The following is a 14,817-nucleotide window of genomic DNA, read 5'->3' on the forward strand; positions in this document are numbered from 1 at the left end:
ATGCGCAGCCGCCCTCCATTCATTTCTATGGAACCGCCAGCGCTTGGCTACTTCCATCGGCCCCATAAAAATGAATGGGAGCGGTGGCCGCGCATGCGCGGTGCGCTCCCATTCACATCAGTGGGAGAGGCGGGGAGCTGCGCCTGGTGGTGGATGGACCCCGGGAAACCCAGGGTCCTCCAGCCACAACTCTCCCCGGCTCCGTTCTCCTTGTAGATGCGGGTTACAGAGGTGGGACTTGCACCGATCAGACAATGGGGGCATCTCCTAGCAATATGCCCCCATTGTCTAAGATGGGATAACCCCTTGAAGACGCAACTAGGTTTTAGAGGAGGAAAATAAGAAAAAAAAATATAACATTTTTTATCAAGCCCCCAATCTTCAGACCCCAAAATCTGACCCCAACCTTCATCAGACGTCAGATCAAACCCTGAATCTTCATGAGACCTCAGGTCAGACCCCCCCTCCTCCCTCAATCTTCATGAGACCTCAGGTCAGACCCCCCCCCCCCCCCCCCCCGCAATCTTCATGAGACCTCAGGTCAGACCCCCCCCCCCCCCATCTTCATCAGACCAAAAATAAATAAAACAACTTCCCTTTCCTACTTCAGACGGTGCTGCTTCTTGGGAGATCCCGTGCACTCCTCCTGCAGCACTGCACTGAGACCTGATGTCGGACTGCACTACGTCCTGGCGCTGTATACAGTCAGGACGCAGTGCCTGAAGAAAAGCAGGGAGCAGTGAGTTATACCAGTGCTAGCAGTGCTACATTCACTGCGTTCCAGTCTTACAGTACTAATGAATGCTTTATAGTGGAAGCGCTCATTAGTATTAGCCCTATAGGATGCACTGACGCTCTCCCCCTACTTTTAGGGAAAAAAGTGCATCTTATAAAATGAAAAATATGGTACATCTTTTTTCAGTTATATTTCTCGTTATAAACATGTCTTTTTGATTAGGTTGCCTCCAGTCAGCCGATGCCTACCACAAAAAAATTTTCCTGTAAAATTTGTAATTCATCCTTCTGGGGTCGTGCAGAAATGGAGAGCCACAAAAGAGCTCACGTTGAAGGCGGCAATGGATTTAAATGTCCAGACTGTGGGAATTTCTTTTCTGAAACATGGGCTGACGTCAGGGTAAGACATTAGGACCGTACTCCCCCCTCGTCCTGTCCTTTCTTCTTGTTCCATTTATATTTTCAGCTGGAAATTTGCTGACTTTCTTGGATTTGTTGGACTTCCTGCTAGGATCACATGACACTTCACTCTGATCTCCGGCCTCACCGCTGCAATCAATGCAGTTTTGCCTCCAGGAATAAGAAAGATCTAAGCAGACATGCAATGACACACACCAACCACAGGCCGCACTCATGTCACTTGTGTGGACAGAGGTAGGAATGGGAGCTTTGTCACATCCTCTCCTTGTAGTGTTTGTTTATGCAAATTCCTTTCCCCCTTTTCCGCTCTATCCTCGTGTCACCGATGATGTGTGATTCCCGGTAAAGTTATGTCTTACAAGGGAGCCCTGTTGTTCATGTAATATACACCTGTTTGAATAAAGCTGGGGCATTCAATGTTTCCGATTTCTTTCAGATTTAATCGGAAAGGTCACCTAAAATTCCACATCGAAAGGCTTCACACTGGAGCAACCATAGAGCAGTCCCAGCGAACAGGTGAGTGTAAGGACAGAATCAAACCTTCGTAATGGACTTTTCTCACAAGGGATTTAAAGGGCAGGGAAGCAAGATTTTTGTTACAGAATTGGAGCCACTCTTGTCTGTGGGCTGTCACTGATATTACAGCTCATCCACATTCAAGTTAGTAGGACTGACCTACAAAACTAGACACAGCCATGGTCAAAGAAGAAATTAGACCCATTCTTCGAATCCTGGACATCTGTATAATGCACAATTAAGCAGCCTCTTAAAGTGGTTGTCCAGGTTCAGACCTGAATCCAGACCCAACCCGATCTGCACTCCTTCACCATAAATGAATGGAGCATCTGAGCTTTTCACTTTCCGATTCTCCACCTTGCCCTGCCCTGAATCGTACAGGGCAAGAGAATTTTCTTGAGATCCGATAACATACCGGGCTCTGCCTGGGTAAGCTAGGCAGAGGCTTCCGCCTAGCAGTGAGCCCTGTGTCGTCATCGGCACTAATGGGCGGTCTTTAGCGCTGCCCTAGCTTGTTTTACAGGCTAGGGCAGCGCTGAAGACCGTCCATCCTCTGCCTAGCAATGTCCAAAAGTAAAGAAACAGCAGGGCAAGGGGGAGCATAAGAGCATAAAAAGCTCAGTTGCTCCACTCATTTAATGAAAAAAATATTGGTATTGAAAGATTCAGATAGTTCGAGCTTTGTCACTTTTTCTGCAGAACTCACATCTGTCCCAGGCCTGGATGAGGAGCACATATTCCTGGCTCAGGAGGAAACTGTGAGCAACCAGGTTAGAGTATGCATAATGCTTTCATGTGTTTTCCTGGTTGTTTTCCTTGATACCAAGTCTTAAAATCATTATTATTTTTTTTCTTAAGGAGGATACAGCTTACATTCAAGAAATTACAACTGCAGATGGACAGACCCTACAGCAACTGGTAACAGCGGATAATCAGGTAATTTCTTAACTTAGGTTTACTACAATATGGACGGTTTGAGATGACACTATGCTGCTGTGGAGCAGATCAGAATACTACTCGTCTGGATGTCTTATCCAGCACCTCTAGCAAACCACTGCTAGTTATACATTCAGATGGATGATAGTAATACAAGGGCATCAAGTTCTCCCAGTGGGGTGACTATAATTCATAGGGCCCCATAGCAAAATAAGGTGGGGCCTCATCGCTTAGTGCAGTGATGGCGAGCCTTTTACAGACTGAGTGCCAAAGTGTAACCGAAAACCCACATAATTATCGGCAATTTAACCTGAATACTAGTGCAGTATATCCTTCATGTACGTTAACATTTAGCTATAATAGCCTGCCTACATTAAATGTGCCGTTCATAGTGCGCCCTGCGCTGATGAATGGCGGGAAAAGGCATATTGGTACGCCTTATACTTTTTCCAGGGCGTGGGTGCCCACAGAGAGGGCTCTGAGGGCCACCTCTGGCACCCGTGCCATAGGTTCACCACCACTGACCTAGTGTAACAAAATTAAAACAGCAGCATAAGTAGCAAAAAATAAAGGTATGCATGACCGCTCAAATATCGGAAAACCCACATTATAGCAAAAAGCCACCATATTGTTATTGGCCCCAAAAGGTACAATGTACTTTCATCTGATAGGGCCCTCCAAACCTCTAGGCCTCCTAGTAAATGCTATGGCTATAATTACAACCATGATTTTCTCACAATGAAACCTGCACTTAGAGTTCATTCTGGGTCATAAATGAGGATTTCAAGCAGGGGACCCTGTCTGTGATATCCATATGTCCATACCACCTTCATAATCGGTCACAAACAGGGCCGGCCAATTGCTGTTAAGATAAAATGCTGAAGATGTAGAGCAGATTTGGGCCTCCCTTCCTTCCTCAGTGTACAGTACGGAGCTTTAGCATGAAAAATGAAGGGAATGCAATGAATACACAATTAAATATCCTATGACGTTAGAGTTTTCCATTGATCTGTATTTAACGTCATGAGGTCATCTCACAGACTTTGCTGCCGTTATTCCTCTCTGTAGGTACAATACATCATTTCTCAAGATGGAGTCCCGCACTTGATTCCCCAGGAATATGTTGTGCTCCCTGAAGGTCACCATATTCAGGTAAGTTTTGAAGCTGCTTAACATCTTGTGTTTTTTTTAATCACGGTATTATTGTGAATAATACCAGTGATATTTAGTGTGCCAACAAAGCCCTGCATTGGTGGTGAATCCACCACAGTTATGTAGAGGCACCGGCCTTCACACAACTGCGGCAGATCCTCCGCCACTTCTAAATGTAACACAGCTGCCTAGCTGTCTAACGTTTAGACCATTTTCTACGCTTAAATGGCGTGAGCGGGGAAAAGGACCCAAAGGACCTTTGCACCGCAATCTGCGCCAGAAATACGCCTAATATAGGCGTATTTCTGTTTACTAAATGACCCGATGGTGTTTTCCATCCAACACTGCTTATTCAAGTAATTATCTACTTTTGACTACAGGGAATCTGTCGCTCATTTTATGGTGTCCTCTCTGAGGCAGCATATACTGGTGACACATACCCTTAGCAAATTGCTGGGTCACTTACTTTAATTAGCCTAATCATTATGCCAAAACCTGTATTGAGCAGCGAGCCGAGCACTGGAGTCTGCTCCATACACTGCAAGTGCTGGAGTCCCCTCATTCATGAGCTCTCCTCTCTTCCTGCCACTGACGGACAGCCCCCTTCCTATAACAATCAGTGGTGGGGGTCAGGGAACTCTTCAATATGAGGACTCCCTGGCCATGCTCTGTATTGTCTAGCACTCCGCTGGCTCGGCAGCTGTTCAATACAGATTTTAGCAAAACAACTGGGTGAATTCAAGGAAGTGACAAAGCATTGTGCTTATGGGATCTGTCGTCAGTTTATGCCTCCCTCAGAGCAGCAGAACCCTACTGAGAGATTTCCTTTAAAAAGACTGCTTTTACATTGTTTTTCAAAAATAAAATAAAAATTACAGTGCCACCGCAGGGTGTGTTTGGTATTGCAGCTCAGCCACATTCAGGTAAATGCAGCTGAGCTGTCATTTGAGATGAAGTCCATATGGTGCTGTTTCTGGGGGGGCAAAAAAATAGCTTCCTCTAATCTCAAAAACTCCTTTAAGGAGGACCTTTCACCACTCCTGACATTCCTGTTTTAATAGCTCCATGCATCCCCATGTAATAACAATTCTGGAGCCTCTATTCTTATGTCTGTATGATGTGCTATTCCTCTGTTGTTTCTACTAGAAGTTATGAATGAATTACTATTAGCCTTCAGTAAGGGTACAGAGGGGGGTAACTAGTTAGGGGTGTGTACCTGCACAGACTCATTCTATCCAATCAGTGCTGCCATTTTCAGACTGTGCAGGTACACGCCCCCAACTGGTTACCTCCCCTCTGTACCCTTACTGATGGCTAATCGCAATTTATTCAGAACTTCTAGTAGAAAAGCCAGAGGAATGGCACATCATACAGACATAAGAATAGAGGCTCCAGAATTGTTATTACATGGGGAATGCATAGAGCTATTAAAATAGGCATGTCCGGAGTGGTGAAAGGTCCTCTAAGTATCCTGTGTCATAGTTCTATACCAAAGCACAGGTTATACCTAAATGCATACCTATTCACCAGGTTAGTCCTGACTATTAGGCTACTTTCACACTAGAGGCTGTTCTAGCAGAGGAACAGCTTGCCGGGGTTTATCGTATCTGGCATAGCTGGATCCTGCCTTTGCCCTCTGGAGCCCTTTGACTATAATGGGACCCGGCAGAGATCCGGCCCGTTTCTGTCATTAGTGCCAGGATTCCACCACACGTAAACACCAGTTTCTCGCCCAATTTCCTTGGGGGACACAGAAGACCTTGGGTATAGCTCATCTCCATAGGAGGCGTGACACTAAGTGAAAACTGTTAAGCCCCTCCTCCACAGCTATACCCTCAGCCTGGAGAGAGAGACTGCCAGTTTTTGCTTAGTGTCCAAGGAGGCAAGACACTCCCTGCTCTGCAGGGCTGTTTTTTCTCCTGTTTGGTTTTTTACTTTTGATTTTTGCTTTGTTTTTTTCTTCAGATCATCAGGGACAACAGAGACGCACTAGACCTCTCTGTTGCTCCCGGGGTCGAGCTGCGCCAGTGCCGGTCATCCGCACTGCTGCCTCCCCCACAGAAGGCAAGGTGGATCAGGGCAGCCCAGCTCCCCTGCATCCCGCCAGCGCAAGGGTCGCCCGCACGCCAAGTCCCTCTTCCAGCGTCCTGCCACTACGGTGCCAGTAGCTGAAGGGGCGACCCTGCTGGAACGGACCGAGGGTGAAGACGGCTGTGGTAAGAGGAAGGCTTCTCCAGCCCTACGTTCCCCTCAGTCCCTCCCCGGTCTCCTGCGTGCTGGACCCCCATACTGGTCCCTGCTGGACCTAGGCTGGCCCCTGAGGTTCCCAATAATCATATAGCCCCACACCACCACCATACTGGTGACCGCGGGGCGACTATACACTGCCCCTCCATAGGGCATTACACGTGGAGTTCTGCTTTAGGGCCGGAGACCCGCTCCTAGCTGCCCCTGACACAGGGGTTATGCCGGCCCTCCCCTTTACGGTCGCAGATTAAGTGCAGGGGGCCCGCGCTGGCTGCCCTGTCCCTCCTCCACGGGCGCCTGGTCCGTTAGGGCAGGGGGTGCAGTGCTGGATTTCTGGTCCCCTCCCCCCCTCCTTACCGGTGTCTAGGGCCAGGAGCCCGCTCCAGAAGCTGCCGGCGCAAGGCCCTCACGGCCTGCATGTACTGAGCGCGATGCTCCAGCGGGCCCCGGCTGACTGTTGAGGCTTCCGGTCGGCCGGGTGCCGCGAACCTTTGACCCAGGCTTCGGCCTGCTCGGCCGCAATCCGGCCGTTTGTCTCTGCCGGCACGCAGGGTGGGCACCGCGGCCGTTAGTCCAGGCGTCAGCCGGCTCCCTCCCGGTCCCGGCCGACCGCTGGTACTCCCGGTCGGCCGGGCGCCGCAAAAATCTAGGCCCCGGCTTCACGGCCTACTAGGCCGCAAACTTCCAGCCTCGGTTGGAGGGGGCGGGAACTTCTCGCGGCGCGAATTCTTAGCGCCTGAGGTCCCCCGCTCCCAGGGGTTCGCAGCGCCGCCCCCTAGGCCGGATGTTTGTTAACCCGTCGGGTACCGGCCATCTCTAGGGGCCGGCTCCCATCTAGAGGACACCCTCTCTGTTCTGGGCTTCCTAGCTGGCCTGTACGTGACTGTGCCATGTATGGTGGCCCCTTTTTTTGCCTCAGAGTGGCTGTGTTTTTAAAAAAAAAATAAAAAAAAATAAGGTTAATAAATAACGGAATGGCTGCGCAGGACGCTGCAGCCTGATGCAGTAGTGCTGGCCGCACGCTATGCCCCCCCTTCCGTGGGCGGCATGTTGCGCTCCTCGGCTGCGGTTCTGGCCAGCTACATGTTCCCCTTCTAGGCGAACCCTTGCCAGCTTCCGGGATACGGCGCTGACCAAAGGTAGGCGCCCCGTCTATGGCGGAACGTCGCCTTTCCAGTTACAGGCTGGCCATGTGCATGGCCCCCTTCTTAGGCGGAGTGCTACATTCACCGGATTGGTGCTGCCAATGTGCTCGCCCCCCTTTCATAGGCGGAATGCTGCGCTCTCACTGGATTTAATGCCGGACTGGTGCATGACCCCCTTCTGGGGCAGTATAATTGCACTCTCACCGGATACGGTGCTGGCCATGTGCACGACCCCCCTTCTTGCGGAGCGCGGCACTCTCGCTGGATTCCTGCCGGCCATGTGCACGACCCCCCTTCTTGCGGAGCGCGGCACTCTCGCTGGATTCCTGCCGGCCATGTGGGTAACCCCCTTCTATGGCGGTACGCTGCACTCTCTCTGGGTTCGCTGTCGGCCGTGGGTATGAAACATGTGCACGTTCCCCTTCCATATGCGGAACACTGCACTCACTGGATTCACTGCCGGCCATGTGCACGTCCCCATTCCATAAGCGGAACGCTGCACTCTCACTGGATTCGCTGCCGGCCTTGTGCATGACTCCCTTTCATAAGTGGTAGGCTGCACTCTCATTGGTTTCGCTGCTGACCTTGAGCATGCCTCCTTCTCTCAGGCGGCATACATACTCTTCCTGGCTGGGGTTGTTCTCTCGCGGTAGGTTGCTGGCCTCGTGCTTGACCCCCTTCCATGGCGGGGTGCTTGCACTCTCACCGGATCCGCTGCCAGCCATATGCATGCCCCCCCCCCCCTTCCTTGGCGGTGTACCGCACTCGCTGGCTTTGCTGCCGGCATGGGCATGCCTCCTCTCCTCAGGCGACATACATGCACCTTCACTGACGGTGTTTGTTCTGGCGCCAGTACGTTGCTGGCCATGTGCATGGCCCCATCCGTGGCGGGGTGCTCGCGCTCTCCTGGGATGCGATGCTGCCGTGTGCGGTTCATTGCACCCTCACCGAATACGTTGCTGGCCAGGAGCATGGCCCTCTAAACATGGGTGCGCTGCTTGCACTCCTTTTGGAAACGGCACTGGCCTTGGGCATGACCATTTCGCATTCCATGGGCGGTGTTTTGCGCGCTCATGAGATTCACGGCTGTCCTTCTGTATGCTGTACTGGACGTTCCCCTTTCATTGGCGAACTACTCGTTGCACTCTCACAAAATTCGGTATTGGGTGGATTATTGCACAATCATTTGGTGCTAGGATAATCCTGTGCATACCCTTCCCCCTTCACTAGGTCCTTTTGGTGCGGGCCTTTGCACTCTTGCCGTCTGCAGAGTTTGCCAGGTGCCTTCTCCCCCCTTTTCCGGGCGGACTGCTTGCGTTCCATAGCATGCCCCCCTGTACTAGCCTTGTGCATAACTCCCTTCGGGTTGCACTTTGCACTTCCATGGATACTGTGGGATGCTGTGGCTGTGCGCTCTGTGCGTTGTTTGGGCCGTGTTTGCCTTCTCCTCCAGTGGGTGGGTTGGCCTTCTCGCTGCCTGCGGTTTCCTAGTACGTATGCCTCCCTTCCTCCTGCAACATACTTTTTTTTCTCTTGGGGTGAGGCTGATTGTCGCTAGCTTTGCACTCTTTTCTGAGGTCATTCTGTCCACCTGTATGAGCCTAAGGTGTTGTCCAACACACAACAATTGAATGCCCAATGTATTCTCCGCTGTATACCTTGTATATGGGTAGACGGGCTCTGCTGGCTTGCTACTGCGCCGAGCTGGGTGGCACTCATTCTCTGGTATGGTCCCGTTGTGACTGCACCAGCCATGTTCATTGGCCCTTCCACCTGGGGAGTGTTCGGGGTCCCTTGATGCGTACCCGTTCGTCCTCCCGTGACATTGCTTCCCCGCGCAAGCCGTCGGGGTCGAGAGTGTTGTCTTTGGCGCCTTCTGCACTTAAATCTGATCTGCTACCAGGAACTGACCGCTCCTCTCGGGTAGGTCACCCAACTTCTCTTGGGTGCTCGTCTATCCAGGTCTGAGGGACCTCCACTTTGGGTTCTTCAGGGTATTCGCCTTTTGCGAGGCGATGTGCAGGTCGTCTCACAGGGTAGCCGATATTCGGCTTTTGGACTGTCCTGTGGCTTCCCTGTTTGCCATTCCTCCTTTCGGTTTGGAGGGTGTTTTGCCGGCCTCTGTCTCGGCTGCTTTTCCTCGCCGGCTCGTTTTTTTTTTTTTTTTTGGCTTCCTCTCTGAGTTTGTCACTCCGAGGTGGCTTCTGCACCGGCCAGGCCTCAGGGGCTGTTTCGTCATTGCCCCCTCCCCCCCGGGGGTGAGCATGGTTGTTCACTTGGATGTTTTCTGGCGTTACTTGTGGTCTCGTACCGTCTCCCTCGTTTTCGCTGGCAGTACTAGCTGTGTGCCTGTTGCCGGGCCTATTGCATTCTGTCCTCCCGCTGGGTGCAGATTGCCTTTCCATTCTGGGCATATGGTCCTGCTGGACTTACTTTTTCGGTAACTTGGGAGGACTACCCTTCGGTCACGTTTGTCCTTTGCTCCCACCAGGTCTGTAGAACTCCTTCCTGTGGTGGCTACGTCGACTTGGCCTGTCTTGTCCTGGCATCTGTTGGCTGCTGGGCGGACCCTTCCGGTTTCTTCCGTCTGTCCTTCTGCTCCCCCATTCCGGTTGGATACGGGACTATGTTGTTCAGGGGCCGACGAGACAGTTTTGTTACTGGTCTGCGCCTGGTCACGTTGGGTTTTCTCCCGCTTGCCTAGCGATTCCTGCGAGCGCGCTAGTGTTCGCTCCCGACTGTGCTTCGTCCAGGTTCGGTTGTCGGACTTGGGGTTCTTGCCTGGGTTTGTGGTGAGCGGGGCATTCCCCCACTCTGCTTTTCTCTACCTTTTGGTTCTGTCTTTCTCTAGTCCGGCCTGACCCTGGGACTGGGACTCTGTTACTTGAAGTGTCAAGTGTCGGCGCTGTCCTTCCCCTTGCAGCGTTTTTTCTGGGCCTGTCCTGACCTTCTTCCACAGAGTGGCTCTTTGGTATCCTCTGTACCGTTCCCTGGTACCGTCCTGGGAATTACACATTGAGCTCTTGGCGCTCCACTCTTTCCCTTGGTGCCATTGTGGAAGTTCTCCCTACTCCTTCTGTCCTGTACAGTTGTGTTTGCTGTTGCCATCATGTCTGGCGGGTGCCTGAGGGGTGGCCCTTCGTGTTCTGTGCCTTCTGTCCTTTTCCAGGACAGGGCTGTTTCTCCATCCCGTCCCTTCCTTCTGAGGGTGGTATCTGCCTTCTTATCTACGAGGTTTGGTCATCCCCTTCCCGTCTCCGGGAAAGGGCGCTTCACCGCTTGGAGATTGTTTGGGTTTGCAGTTGTTCCTTGGAGATCTCCGACTCTAGTCGGCGTTCGGTCTCTTGTGTTTCCGGGATGTCCGCGCAAAGGGTTGACGGCCTCCAGGGTGGCTTCCTTCGCTCTCTGAGTGTCTATTGCTGTGGTTACCGCACCGCGGGCAGGGTTCTGCTTTTGGTGTCACCGTTCATTTCACCAGGGGGTCGGTGCCTCCTGAGCCGTAGGCATAAGGCTTCGGCCATGCATTTGTGCAAGGCGGTCACTGGTCTTCCTTGCACACCTTACCGAGTTCTACAGGGTGCGCACTGGGGCTTCGGCGTATGATGCCTTGGGCCGCCTGGTCTGCAGGCGGCGGTTTCTTGATGCCTTCGGGTGCCTTGCCTTGGTGCTGTGGTCCCTCCCCTCTTGGACTGCTATTGAACGTCCCAAGGTCTTCTGTGTCCCCCAAGGAAATTGGGCGAGAAAACGAGATTTTTGTATAACTTACCAGTAAAATCTCTTTCTCGCTCTTTCCTTGGGGGACACAGCACCCACCCATTCTTTGTTTTTCTCTGCACGGTTTCCGAGTTTGTTTTACCCGTTGGGTAGTTGGCTTGTTGGTTCCACTTTTGGACTTTGCCTTTTCTCACTGCTTGGACACGCAACTGGCAGTCTCTCTCTCCAGGCTGAGGGTATAGCTGTGGAGGAGGGGCTTAACAGTTTTCACTTAGTGTCACGCCTCCTATGGAGATGAGCTATACCCAAGGTCTTCTGTGTCCCCCAAGGAAAGAGCGAGAAAGAGATTTTACTGGTAAGTTATACAAAAATCTCGTTTTTTTGTTTGGCTGAATCCCAGCACTAATGCCAGAAACAGGCCGGATCCCTGCTGGGTCCTGTTATAGTCATTAAGGCCAGATACAATGAAGATTTTAACACTAGCGTGAAACTAGCCTTTCAATATTGTTCCAGTTCATCCCTTGATATGGTTACTGCCTTCTACTTTTTCCCAATATGGCTTGTTCACACACTGCGTTTTGCAATGTCCATTTGCTGTATGTGCTGGGAACGGGCCCCTGCCATGAATCTGAGACCAAGATCGCATCCTTTTGGCCTCTGTCCGACTGGAATACCACATAGATCCTTTTTTATGCCGCATAGAACAGCTCAGTCCGCTGCGCTATTCCATACAGATGCATGCTGTAAATATATGTAACGCATGGTATACTGTTTTTTAACATGCAGGTCTTTGCATTATGGATGCCACTGTATATGCTGTGGCATCCATGACAGATGTACTGTATGGAAATGTCAGGAAATCTTTCGAACTTGCAATGGACATTGCAAAAGCAGCCTAAACTTTGCCATCCCGCTGGATCACCACCCTGTCGGTGGATTTAAAAAAAAAAAAAAATTTCCCTAGATCCTTGGTACAAATAACGTTTTTAGCTGTCTATTTGCTGTGATCTTTTTCTAGGTTCAGGACGGGCAAATTACTCACATTCAGTATGAACCAGGAGGACCGTTCATTCAAGACCCCCAGGTGACTAAATGTCCTCTTGTGGTATCTCAGTATCTTTCCCATATACCGTCCTAGACCAGCGCTGTCCTACAAGACCTCCCATGTTATTAAAGTACTAATGGGTATTGTCTGGTTCATTGAGCCATATCTACTAATGAAGGTCACTGAGGGACAGGCAACAGGGCTCAGGGCAAAGTGTTAATTAATGATTGGATTTCTCTGCTCTGCAGATCCACTTTGTGCCCATGTCACCCACACAACAACTTCTGACTCAGGAACAACTTGAAGCTGCAGCCCACTCTGCTGTCACAGGTTAGCAGTGCTTGCAGTATGCCCAGACACGTATCACATATTACGCAGCCATAACCCGCTTTCTTGTCTCTCAGCCGTGGCAGATGCAGCAATGGCCCAGACGGTGTACACTTCAGAAACCGAGCCGGCCCTACAGCAGGAGATTCAATACGACGTGATCACCCTGGCAGAATAGCGGCTCTGTGATTTATGTTATTCGGTGATGTCATCAGCCCGCACACTTATTTATATTGTAGACCATATCAGACCCTGTGAAGTTGATGAATGAGCCCATTGTCCATGCCGTACTGAACATGGATCTTACAAAATAGTGCTTTGACATTCGGTGTCATTCATTCCTCGGCTTCCCTGAGCGTGCCAGCAGTTGTTAGCTTTGCTCTGTGCGTGTTCAGCACAGCCCTTGACAGTTGCTGAGGAAACGTCTTGCGCGGCCTCCGCTGCCCTGGGCTCGTTCATCGCTAAGATTTTCAGCAAAAGCATTTGTTTTCTTCAACACGAACACAGATCTGGTAATGAGCAATCATCTGGGCTGATCGAAATACATTTACACTACTCTTTCACCTCATCTGGTGCAGAGACTGGTGTCTGATCTGTGATTTTACTCCCTCTTCTCTTATCAGATTAAAGGGATTAGGGCAGATTTCGGTACTTAATCCCCCGAGTACAAGGATAATCGTGAAATCGGGTAATCCTCTTCCTCCCGTTTTCCTCTTCAATAAACACTTGTCCACGGCATCTGGCTACACATTAGCCATTGAAGCTGACCTCCAGCCATTGCAGATAACAAAACCCAGTTTGCGAGCAGCCCCTTATGTTTTCTCTCACACGTGGCCTTTGTGACGGGAGGGGTGCGAGGAGACATTCTCTCCCGATGCCCTGCGCTGCAGCGTCTCTATTGATTTGTCCGATGGCACTGTCCTCTATTTGGGAAAGGTGTGCCAAATGAGAATCTTCTTTCTGCACCTGATCCCTGATGGAAGTCAGCAGAGTTCTGTCAGAAGCATCCTTCGCCCTTCATCAGAGTCTGGACTACTTCTCCAAAAGCGGCCGCGCTCAGCCAGTCAGGAGGGAGCCCTTTCTTACTTTGTTGACTGTAAGCCAAGTGGTTTATGAACTACAATGAATAGAAATGCTGAAACGTCCAGGATTGTGCAAAGCTTTTGACCTGCACAGATTTGTTTCTCCGGAATACAAGGACCTGGATATTTGTGGCTTAAAAAAAATGGAGAAAAATCTGTAAGAAAAGAATACAGTTCTCTCCACATTGCTGAACATGTTGCCTGATATCACTACCAGGGAATTCTACGGGTTTAAATACATTAGGAAAAACGATATAGGAAATGACATAAGTAAAAACTGAATGTTAAAAGGTGTTATCCAAGACTATTAAATTCCCCCAAACGCCTGGGCCCCTCACAATGAATATACTTGCCTCGCTCCCCACGCCGCTTCCGGTCCCCGCACCACTGCTGTTGCTTCTCCCTATGCATGGATGAAAACATCCGGTGTTGGGGGGGAGCAGCCAATGGCAGGTGGGGATGAGCCTCCCTAGCATTGTGGGTGACGCTAGGGAGGCTTGTCCCTGTCCCCGCCTGCCATTGGCTGTTCCACCCTGACACCGGATGTTTTCATCCGCACACGGGGAGAAGTGGATGTGCGGGGACCAGGAGCGTCGTGGGAAGCGAGGTAAGTATATTAATTGTGAGGGGCCTGGGCATATGGGGGGGAATTTAATAGTCTTGGATAACCCCTTTAAATCCAACCTGTCGGCTTGGAAATGCTGTGCAATCTATGGGCAGCCTATTATACAGCAGGAGGTGCTGAGCAGATTTACATATGGTTTGGTGGGAAAAGTTTTAGTAGAAGTTTTTTTTGTTCAAATCTCAGCTTTTTCTATGCTTTGGAGTTCAGTGGGCGTTTGTATCAGTGATTGACAGTTTTCCCTGTATAGCTTTGCACACAGAGATGTCAATCAGTAAGTAGCACATACAAAGGGCATAGATATAAATGACTATAAAGGGGTTATCCCATGACTAATGTAAAAAAATGAGTCAGGCACCATATAGGACGTGGCAATCTCTGACAAATCTAGAACCAGCCCTGTACCTTACATGGATCCAGAAATCTCCCCAGTCATTGCTCTGCTAGATTTATATCAAGCTGACAGCTCAAGGGGAGTGTCTTTTCTGCTGCAGCTCAGGGGGCGTGTCCATGCTCTCTCTAGCACAGCTCAGGGGGCGTGTCCATGCTCTCTCTATCACAGCTCAGGGGGCGTGCCCATGCTCTCCCTATCACAGCTCTGGAGGCAGTTGAAGGATGAAACTGAGCATGTGCGGCCATCTCAGTGAGCAGGACAAAGAAATAAGAAAAAAACAGCAGTTGGCGCTATACAGATACATTTTATTGAATAACTCAGTGGCTATGCAAAATTTTTAATTAAATGCAATTACAAAAGTATTTAGATCCAGGTGCTGGTTTAAAAACTGTAGAATATATTTCATGTGACAAACCCTTTAAATGCAAGTTATACTGAAATGTTTCCCGCTAAGCTATATGTCAGTTTGCTCAGCTCTGTAA

The 14,817-nt window shown here is 50.3% G+C and overlaps 1 protein-coding gene across 2 annotated transcripts in view; it reads left to right on the forward strand.

Annotated features, from left to right (window-relative positions):
* Positions 1–13,688, forward strand: part of LOC122942038 (zinc finger protein 335-like) — a 91,949-nt gene extending 78,261 nt beyond the window's left edge. For both annotated transcript variants that reach the window (XM_044299532.1, XM_044299533.1), the window contains exons 20-28: positions 959–1,135; positions 1,247–1,389; positions 1,592–1,671; positions 2,371–2,441; positions 2,530–2,607; positions 3,676–3,759; positions 11,884–11,949; positions 12,159–12,240; positions 12,315–13,688. In XM_044299532.1, coding sequence (XP_044155467.1) covers positions 959–1,135; positions 1,247–1,389; positions 1,592–1,671; positions 2,371–2,441; positions 2,530–2,607; positions 3,676–3,759; positions 11,884–11,949; positions 12,159–12,240; positions 12,315–12,415 — 882 coding nt within the window. In that variant the 3' untranslated portion in view covers positions 12,416–13,688. The remainder of the gene's footprint in view (positions 1–958; positions 1,136–1,246; positions 1,390–1,591; positions 1,672–2,370; positions 2,442–2,529; positions 2,608–3,675; positions 3,760–11,883; positions 11,950–12,158; positions 12,241–12,314) is intronic.
* The last annotated feature ends 1,129 nt before the right edge of the window (positions 13,689–14,817 follow it).

The sequence above is a fragment of the Bufo gargarizans genome, chromosome 6, assembly GCF_014858855.1.
Source record: "Bufo gargarizans isolate SCDJY-AF-19 chromosome 6, ASM1485885v1, whole genome shotgun sequence".
Classification (NCBI taxonomy): Eukaryota; Metazoa; Chordata; class Amphibia; order Anura; family Bufonidae; genus Bufo; species Bufo gargarizans.